Source organism: Suricata suricatta, chromosome 10 (assembly GCF_006229205.1).
Source record: "Suricata suricatta isolate VVHF042 chromosome 10, meerkat_22Aug2017_6uvM2_HiC, whole genome shotgun sequence".
NCBI lineage: Eukaryota > Metazoa > Chordata > Mammalia > Carnivora > Herpestidae > Suricata > Suricata suricatta.
This window is the reverse complement of record NC_043709.1, coordinates 6,287,390-6,296,797: the sequence shown is the minus strand read 5'-3', so window position 1 is coordinate 6,296,797 and position 9,408 is coordinate 6,287,390. Positions and strand designations below refer to the sequence as shown.

The following is a 9,408-nucleotide window of genomic DNA, read 5'->3' as shown; positions in this document are numbered from 1 at the left end:
GGCGGGTCAGGGGGTCCGCCCGGTGGCCCCAGGCCGGTGGGTCCCGCGCCCCAGCACTCCCAGCTTCTCTAACAAAAAGACCGGAGAGACGCGGTGCACAGACCCCCCGCCGGCTCCGCGGTCCGGGCCTCGCACCCCCTGGAGGGGTGGGGGCCGCACCCCTCCCCAGGCTCGCGGCGGGGCGGAGGCACTGCTCCTCCCGCTCCGGAGCCCCTCTCTGCGCCCAGGTGCCCGGCGGACCTCAGGGAGCTCCCCCTCCTCCTGCGACCACCCACCCCCATGCGCCCCCCTTGTTTCTCTCCATAGGCCTTATGAATGGGCCTTATGAATGTTTACATTCATGTATTATTTACTTTTGTCTGTTTGCACTACGTCTCCGGCGGGAATGTCGGCTCCAGGAGGGAGGGGCTGCTTTGTCCGTCGGTGTTTTCTCACTTTACTTGAATACTTTCTTCCTGAGGGGCTGAATGTTGGAAATTACACCGCAGCCAAGGCCTAGACGTTCCGGGCTGGGCTTCATGCATAAACACAAAGATCACTGTGGGTGAAGGAAATGCAAACAAAAGTGAGGGGGCTGCTGGGTGGGTCACCGTAGATCAGGTCACCTTGGTGATCAGGACCACTTTAGATACAGCCATCAGGACAGGCCTCTCAGATTAGGTGACTTAAAGCCAATGTGTGACCTGTGTTAGGTGGGAAAAGCAGGAAGCGGAGGACACTAACTCTGACCTAGCCTTAGGGAGCAGAGCACTGAGCTCTGAGAAGTGATGGTCAATTGCTCCTCGTTAAGGGCCTGGCCTGGGTGAGTGGGCGGGTCTGGAGATTATCAAGAGTCAGGGTAGGCTTCCTGGAAGAGGTGGTGGTTTTACTGGGCCCCTGAGACTGAGTAGGAGTTCTCATCCTTTAGGAGGGGGTGACTAGGAACCACAGAGTCAAAGGGCTGAGCGGTGTGGCCAGACATGCCAGGCCCCTGTCCTCATGCAGTGAGCTCAGCTGGTAAGTGAGTCACTGCCAAGATTTGCCCCTAGAAGGTGTGAGGGAATCCGGAGACCAAGTTCTGCCTCTCACCAGTCACGCATCCTCTGCTGGTTCATCTTCACTGCTCTGGGCCTCAGTTTTTCATGCGTCCGGGAGGACAGCTGGACGATGATCCGTGGGACAGGGACATTCAGTGCCGAGACTGGTCCTACTCAGCCACGCCTTGTGTTTGTACCACACCCTTGTTTACTGAGCAGGTCCCCGTCTAAGCCTCTACTGGCGGAGGAATGGGGGCAGGCCTGCCTCACCCTGCCCTCATCTGGCCTTGAAGGCTGCAGATTCTTACTAAAGGGTAATTGTGCCATCAACGAAAGAGGCCGCAGGGGCGCCTGGTGGCTTGGTCAGTTAAGCGTCCGACTTCAGCTCAGGTCATGATCTCACTGTTCATGGTTTCGAGCCCCGCTGATAGTTAGCTCAGAGCCTGGGGGCTGTTTCGGATTCTGTGTCTCCCTCTCTGAGAGGCTCAGGGCACACAGCAAGTGAGGAGAGGCCACAGGGCTGGGGCCCAGGTCTCCAGAAGCAGCGTTCTTTTTCCCACAGGGGCACAGAGGCTGCTTCCTTCTGTGACCCGTGGCCACCTGTCTCCCCTCACAGATCTTTTTTTTTAATGCTTTAAAATATTATTTTATTTTTGAGAGAGAGAGAGGAGTGGGGAGGGGCAGAGAGGGAGGCACAGAATCCGAAGCAGGCTCCAGGCTCTGAGCAGTCAGCACAGAGCCCAATGCAGGGCTCGAACCCACAGACCTTGAGATCATGACCTGAGCTGAAGTCGGACGCTTACCTGACTGAGCCCCCAGATGCAACCCCTGTTTTGTGTTCTTTTTTTTAATTTTTAAAAAATGTTTTCCCCTCACAGTTCTTATGGGAGCCATGAAGCTGAACGAGAGGAGCGTAGCCCACTACGCACTGAGCGACTCCCCAGCAGACCACACGGGCTTTCTACGCACGTGGGGCGGGGCAGGGACTCCCCCCACTCCCAGTGGCACCGGTCGAAGGTGCTGGTTTGTTCTCAAAGGCAACCTGCTGTTCTCCTTCGAGAGCCGAGAAAGCAGGGCCCCGCTGAGCCTGGTGGTGCTGGAGGGCTGCACGGTGGAGCTGGCCGAGGCCCCCGTGTGTGAGGAGTTTGCCTTCGCCATCCGCTTCGATGCCCCTGGCGTGCGCCCCCACCTGCTGGCGGCAGATGGCCCCGTGGCCCAGGAGGCCTGGGTGAAGGCGCTGTCCAGGGCCAGCTTCGGCTACATGCGCCTGGTGGTGCGTGAGCTGGAGAGCCAACTGCGCGACGCCCGCCACAGCCTGGCCTTGCATCGCCATCCATCCTGGAAGGCCATTACCAGCCGCTCAAAGCCCCAGGCTCCTGATCGCCGGCCTCCGGGCCTGGAAAACGGCCATTCCCTCTCCAAGGATTGCAGCCCTGTGGACTTGGGTGAAGAAAGGGGCGGCAGGCCAGCAGGGCGTGGCTTGGCCAAGTTGCAGGGCCCTGCCAGCCTCTTCCTGGGCAGGGGGCAGAGCCCCCTGTTCCCTGAGACCTCCGACTTCTCCGCCCTGCACACCTGGTACGGCCAGGAGATCTCGGAGCTGCGGCAGAGGTGGATGCAGAGGGCCCGGGGCGTCCAGCCAGAACGTGAGAAACGGGGTGGGCACTGAGTTGGCCCTTCGGGTTCTGCCCTTATCCTGCTGGTCAGGACACCAGGGCCCGTGCTTCTTCAGGAATTTAATGTTTATTTGTTTTAAAGTTGCTTTTTTTTTTTTTAAAGGGTTCTCTTCTTCCTGCTTTTTTAGGCCTCCTCCAGGCTCCACATCCACCCTCGTGCCTGGAGGGGGGCCAAGGAATCATTATTGTTTCCCACCCCTTTATTTCCTGAGGCCCCGAGAGGAGAGGAGGCTTGCTCAGCAACCACAGGGCCAGATGCAAGTCTCCTGACTCTGTGCCGGACTGCCCCGCTCCCAGGGAGTATTAGTGAAATGGAGGAAGTGGGGAATATTCCATGGCCACAGGCTGCCCTGCCTCCTTACCTACACAACAGACTCTACGACCACACAGGCTTCTAACACAGGGAGTCGCGTGTACACTTAAACACCAGAAGTTGGCTGAAATGTTGACTCGAGGGACTGACCCTGTGAGAGAAAGTGGATTTATTGTCATGGGTGTTTCTGGGGCCCAGCCCGTTGAGTGGTGGGAAGATTGGGTATAGGAACCCCACTCTGCAGTTTGGGCGGGGCCCTTTGGAGGCACAGGGCCTTCAGGCAAGGAAGAGAGATTGATTCTGCTCAGGAAGTGTTGGGGCCCCCATCATCTCCCTGGCTGCCCTGTAGATGGTGCCCCAAGAGCGACTGGGAGCTTTTATTGGTCAGCAGGAATCCTTCCTGTTGTCTGTCCTTAGCAGCCAGCTTCTGGAGCTGCCAAGTGGGAAGCTAAAGAACGCGGTAGGCGATATGGCTCCCTGGGGAAGGCAGGTTGTTATTTTGGTTCTCGTTCCGGGGTATTCTGGGAGTCTGGACACAGGATTCCCAGCACCCTGGGATAAACTCTTCTCCCCTAACTGCTCCCAAAGAGCTGTTCCCGATCCTGAACCCCTCCTGGAACTCACTATCTTGCTTGTCAGCCAGCGCCTGTCCGTCAAGACCTCTCATTGCTACCCTCACTCAGCAGCCTGGTGCCAAGTGTGGTATCGCTTGTTTTGGGAGGCAACGGGCTGCACCTGGAGAGCCAGCAGCCGGACTGGCCTGAGCCCCAGAGGTGTGGCAGCAGCGGCGGGGATGGAAGATGCAGAGGCTGGTCAAGACAAGCCCCCTCTCCGTACACACAATCCGCCCCTTCTGAGACCTTGGGTAGACCGACCGGGGCCTCCCGACGTCCGGACGCTGCGACTCAGAGCCTCTTGGGTCCAGCACAGCCGGAGGCCACGCAGGGTCCAGAACCGGTTCCTGCCAGGCTTGTTTCCCAGGGAGAGGGCCTGCCTCCCGGCCGTGCAGGAGCCCTACAGCCCGCTGCGCCTTGTTTTCTACACAGACACTATTATATATAGATATGTATGTTATATATAGATATTGTCTTTCTTATGGTTACAGTGTTTTTAATATGATTAAAACGTGAAGTTTTTTATTCATTTTGGTTCCTCAAAGTTTAACAACCACTTGACCAATTTGTGCGAAAGTCCCCATTTCTCCCTTTCAGTTATAGTTTCCATTTGCCTATACAGACCGTATACCTCAGCCAGAAATAAAATTCCCAAATCATCCAAGCAGCACAACTAATAAATTTGAATTCTATTTTTTAAATGTTAGAGAAATACAATTGTTTGTAGCTCAATTAAAGGGATTTCTCTTTCCAACAATCACCCGCTCGGGCAAACCCTGGCTGAGGGAACGATACGAGGGGTCCACGAGGACCGTCCGTCAGACGACGGCGCCCGCCGTGCCCGGAAAGAGGCTGCTGCGGCGGCATCAGCGTCCTCCCCGTGACGTCACCAAGTCCGGCCCGCCACAACCGCCTCTTTTCCACGGTACAGGGAACGAGGCGCACTGCGCAGGGTTAAGAGCGGGGCCTCGCGTCTGATCCCCGAAATCTCGCGATGCTTGGGACGGTACTCTTCCTGAGGGCGTCACAGGCGCCGGCTGCGGGGTCCGGGCGGCCGGGCTAGGGGCGGAGCTGGGAGATGGCGTCCGGAGCGGCTCGCTGGCTGGCGTTGGCGTCCATCCGGTCCGGCGCTTTCCGGAGCAGACCGAGCTTGAGGAAAGGTGGCGATGTCTCTGCCGGAGGGGGTGGCTCAGGTCGGAGCCTGGTACCGTCGAGGTCAGTCATCGTTACTCGCAGCGGCGCCATTTTGCCCAAACCGGTGAAAGTGAGTGTCTGCCTGGAGGCGGGGCGAAGGGGCCGAGGCCAATCGTTATGGGGAGTGTGCGCGGGTCGACGCTGACTGATAGGAGCAAAGGCCAATCATACGACCGCTTTAGACCGGAAGACGGATCAAGGACAAAGTTTAGTACTGATGCGCTGTTAATTTTGACAGGTTGGAGGAAATGGGTTAGATCCGGGTGTTGATTGAGTCGGGAGCACGGAGACCGAGGAGGGTGGGGAGCGGAGCGAGAGCTGCGGACTGCACTTTGCACTCGATTACCGCGAGGTGCGCTAGTTCTCCGGGGCCACAAGACTCGGCTTTATGCACCCAGTATAGACAAATCACGTAACCGCTCTGTTCTTGACCTCAGAGTTGATGGGATGAAATAACGAGTTGTGAAAGGACTTTGTAAATAAAGAGTGCGTGAGACCTTTTCTTCCTGAGTTTTGACCTAGTATTTACTTCACGTAATTTCCACTCTGAGAGGTGTGCAGGGAATTATTACAATCACTGTTTTTACAAATGAAGAATCGGGCCAAAGCAGTGAAGCCAGTGAGGCTCCAAAACTAGCAGCCAGTCAGGTCCTTTCTGGAATCCACCCACCGCCTCCTATTTTTTCCACCACTGAAGGCTCTCACATGCCCCGAGTACCCTTGGGTTTTTCTTTTCTTTTTTTTTAATTTACATCCAAGTTAGTTAGCATATAGTGCAACAGTGATTTCAGGAGTAGATTCCTTAAAGCCCTTCACCCATTTAGCCTACCCCCCTCCCACAATCCCTCCAGTAACGGTTTGTTTTCCATATTTAAGAGTTTCATGTTTTGTTCCCTTCCCTGTTTTTATATTGTTTTCGCTTCCCTTCCCTCATGTTCATCTGTTCTGTGTCTTAAAGTCCTCATATCCTATGACAGCTGTCTTTCTCTGACTGAGTAATTTCGTGTAGCCTAATACTCTCTAGTTCCATCCACATAGTTGCAAACTGCCCTTGGGTTTTTCTAAGTAAAATGGAAACAGCCCCTTAAACTAAACAAGTTTGCTTTTTGACTCCAGTGCCCTGTGAGAGTTAACAGAACAAAACCAGGTTCTCTTAAAGCCAGTCTGGCCAGCGCAGCTCACATAGACAGGGGAGCCCAGGAGTGTGTCCCCGCAGGCAGAGGGCCCATGCTGGGGAAGAGCTGCCTTAGAAAAGGCACAGCTGAAAGAAAAAAAATTGGAAACTCCATAGAATATGAGAGGATATGTTGAGATTCTACTGAAACTCCCTTAGTCCATCTAAACAGTCTTTTAGCGTAAAGACATGCTCACTTTTCAAAACATGCTTGTTTTTAAATTGTAATATGATATTAAACTTCCCGGGTCCTGGGGAATCTGCTAAAGGACTGTATCCTTTCACTGCACATGCTCATGGTCTTGTAATCCATTTTCGTGTCTTTGGTGCTTCTTCAAGTAGAGGTGAGCTCTGCTTCCACAGTCCAGCACTGAGTACTTTCTTGCCTGTTTGTAAGTATCCCCAAGTAATGACCAGGCTGTGCCCTAATTTTTAGATGTCTACAATGCCTTGTACTTTTCTTCCCAGCATCCACTTTGATGACCATAAAATAACCTGATCAATTCTTTGGATTATTTTTCTTGCTTTGAATTTTTCCGAGGACTTTAAAATCAGGTAGTTGCTTATCACAGGCCTGGGGTCCACAGGAGTGCCCCCGAGGGCCAGGCCTGCTGTGGCCCCCCGAGGGGGCTCTGGAGCTCACAGCCACCACTCTGACCCCCACAGATGTCCTTCGGCCTTCTCCGCGTGTTCTCCATCGTGATCCCCTTCCTCTATGTCGGGACGCTCATTAGCAAGAACTTTGCAGCTCTACTTGAGGAGCATGACATTTTTGTCCCAGAGGACGACGATGACGATGACTAACAGGTAGGACTTCTTTTCCCGTCCGTGGACTGGGGACAGGAAGTGGGGAGGCCGTCTGAACTGCGAGGCACTGTAGTAGGTTCCCTTGCTTGAAGCCAAAGTGCAGACCCTTAATAAACTGACTCACGTGGCTCATGTTTTCTGCCTTTTCTCTATGTTGGATGAGGGACACTATCTTATTGACGTAGAAATTCACTGGGCTCTCTTCCAACTAGGTCGATCCCAAGCAGCCTTTTTATTTGCCCTTTCTGGACTCTCGTTCTCTCAACCCATAAGTTTTCTTAACAATTTAATATGCCTTACACACCCACCCCAAACAGCTTTTCTCTGGGCTGTAAGTTAGAAACTGCAGGTCCTCACCACGGTCGGCGAGGTCAGCAACCTGTGCCAGCACAGCTGTACGCGGCACCGCAGCCTGGTCCGTACACTGCTCACAGACCGTCCTCAGCGCCTGTCCCAGCCGGCTTCCTGGTGTTGGTCTCTGGTGCTCCAACACGTGCTGCTGGGCCGCCTGTCTGCTGCAGTGGGGACAGCTCTGGCCCCGCAGCCCGGCATTCAGGGCTTGCCCTGACCTGGTCACATCTCTTGTTCCAGCCACATCCTCCATACTCCCAGCCGCACCCCTGGCCCCTGTATCCCCAAGTACTCACTATTTCTTGAATTACCAACAGGCTTACCCGCTCCTAAGCAGCGGCTCGCTCTTCCTCCCACCTGGAAGGCTGTTTCTCACTACTCTTACTGACACCAGTTCTTCATTATCGTTGATGAAGTCTTCCCTCGTGACTGCTGTGCCCCCTGTGCCTCTCCTGGGACAGTACTGTAGGCTGGAGCACAGACACACCTCCAGATTCTCCTAGACGATGAGCTTCCTCCTGGCAGGGAACATGGGGTTTGGCTGTGTTTTAAAGTAAGGTCTACACCCAGTGTGGGGACAGAACTCACGACCCTCGGGTCAAGAAAGAGTCTTACGCGTTACCAGCTGAGCCAGCCAGGTGCCCCAAGGAACATGTTTGTTATGCCTTTGGGCCCCCAGTGCCTGGCGCCCGGTGAATGTTCAGTACATGTACGAAGGGATAAACAAACTGCCTTGCTCGGTAGAGCCTCCCTGGAATTCTCGTTCTGGTGTGTGGATAGAGGGGTGCTCTGTGCCCAGTTCACTGCTCTCTCCTTTCTTACAGGACATGGAGGAAGTACAGGAAGGAGACAGCTCTAACTTAAGTAAGATCCGGTGATGCTCATAGCGTCTCCTACTTCCCCCACAGCAGAAGGGCCCAGGGAAAGCCCTCAGCGTCCGAACCCCCAGGAAGCCTCCTGCACCGCCTGTGAGCAGACCCTAGATCCGCAGGCTCTGGGACGGTCCCAAACGTGTGCTGTCCGCTGAGCACAGTCAACATGAATAAACATAATAAACATCATCGCTGTGTGACTGAGTGGTGGCTTAAGTGTCTCAATATGAGTAAGACCCTAGTTGTCGTTTCCTGTCCCTGCTGTCCTTTCTCTATCAGCTGAACGTAACTGGTCTTTGATTTATAACCCAAGCATTCCAGGCCTCTCTGGGTCTACAGAAGTAATTACGGGGCCTGGGACCCATTTTCATCATTTACAAAAGCCCAGCAGAAACCTCCCCTCAGTGAAGATGCACAGGCTCACTAAAGCCTCCTTGTTTGTGCCGAGGAACACTGGCGAGGCATCATCTGCTAATCATAAGCTTTGTTTAAAATTCCTTAAGAAATATCATTATTAGGGGCGCCTGGGTGGCTCAGGCGGTTGAGCATCCAACTTCGGCTCAGGTCATGATCTCACGGTCCATGGGTTCAAGCCCCACGTCAGGCTCTGTGCTGACCGCTCAGAGCCTGAAGCCTGCTTCAGATTGTGTCTCTCCCTCTCTCACTGTCTCCTTCCCCCTCCACTTGCACTCTCTCTCTCTCAAAAATAAAAATTTTTTTAAAACATCATTATTAGAATGAATCTTTCAAAACCTGGGTCCCTTAGATGAAAAGACAGTAAAGGGGTTGGTGGTGCTGAAGACTCTGGGAATGTTCGGGTGACTGGGTACTCAAGCACTGAGTCCATCTCCGGCATTTAGACTGCCCTATACAAAGGTGAGTTACTTAACCTGCATCAACACTGATTCTCCGGCCGCTGGAGCCACATTGCCGTGTGTGCACCAAGCAGCTGTGTTCTCCGCGGGGCGCCTGACTGGGCGGGGAGTTCGTGTCATTTTAATGACCGACGCCACAGGCAAAGGGGCTGGGCCTCCGAGCTAGCGCTCCCTCGCTGCTCAGTGTTACTCTCCTCTCTCCTGAACAGCAAGAGCTGCCTAATTTTGGACAATCTGTGCAGTGACACCAAGCCATCCCGGAGGCTGTGGAAACAGCTACATTAACAGAGTCATCCAGCTTCACACCCAGAATGACAGTTTCCAAGCAGATGGCCTCATCCTTCCTGTTTACTGACACACACGGCTCTGAGAAAAGAGAATCGGATTTGCAGGAAACACCACACTTCAGGAGGGGAAAGAACAGGTGGTGTGTACACTAAGGCCCCACGTGTTCAGGCAAAAAGCAAGAGCGCAGGAGGAGGACCCCACCGACGCACCCATGGAATTCTATCAGCCAGC

The 9,408-nt window shown here is 54.1% G+C and overlaps 2 protein-coding genes across 3 annotated transcripts in view; both read left to right on the top strand.

Annotated features, from left to right (window-relative positions):
- Positions 1–2,790, top strand: part of PHETA2 (PH domain containing endocytic trafficking adaptor 2) — a 3,762-nt gene extending 972 nt beyond the window's left edge. For both annotated transcript variants that reach the window (XM_029954808.1, XM_029954809.1), the window contains exon 2: positions 1,895–2,790. In XM_029954808.1, the coding sequence (XP_029810668.1) occupies positions 1,900–2,682 (783 nt within the window). In that variant the 5' untranslated portion in view covers positions 1,895–1,899 and the 3' untranslated portion in view covers positions 2,683–2,790. The remainder of the gene's footprint in view (positions 1–1,894) is intronic.
- A 1,776-nt stretch (positions 2,791–4,566) lies between these two features.
- SMDT1 (single-pass membrane protein with aspartate rich tail 1) lies at positions 4,567–8,218 on the top strand. Its single transcript, XM_029954810.1, has 3 exons — positions 4,567–4,880; positions 6,651–6,791; positions 7,967–8,218. Exons 1-2 carry the CDS (start codon positions 4,695–4,697, stop codon positions 6,786–6,788), a joined length of 324 nt encoding a protein of 107 aa, XP_029810670.1. The 5' UTR covers positions 4,567–4,694; the 3' UTR covers positions 6,789–6,791; positions 7,967–8,218.
- Positions 8,219–9,408: the final 1,190 nt, after the last annotated feature.

Bases quoted from the DNA above. Each gene is read 5' to 3' on its own strand.
- SMDT1 (XM_029954810.1), top strand. From the start codon at position 4,695: ATGGCGTCCGGAGCGGCTCGCTGGCTGGCGTTGGCGTCCATCCGGTCC. The intron at 4,881-6,650 runs GTGAGTGTCTGC...TGACCCCCACAG, and splicing joins TTTTGCCCAAACCGGTGAAA to ATGTCCTTCGGCCTTCTCCG.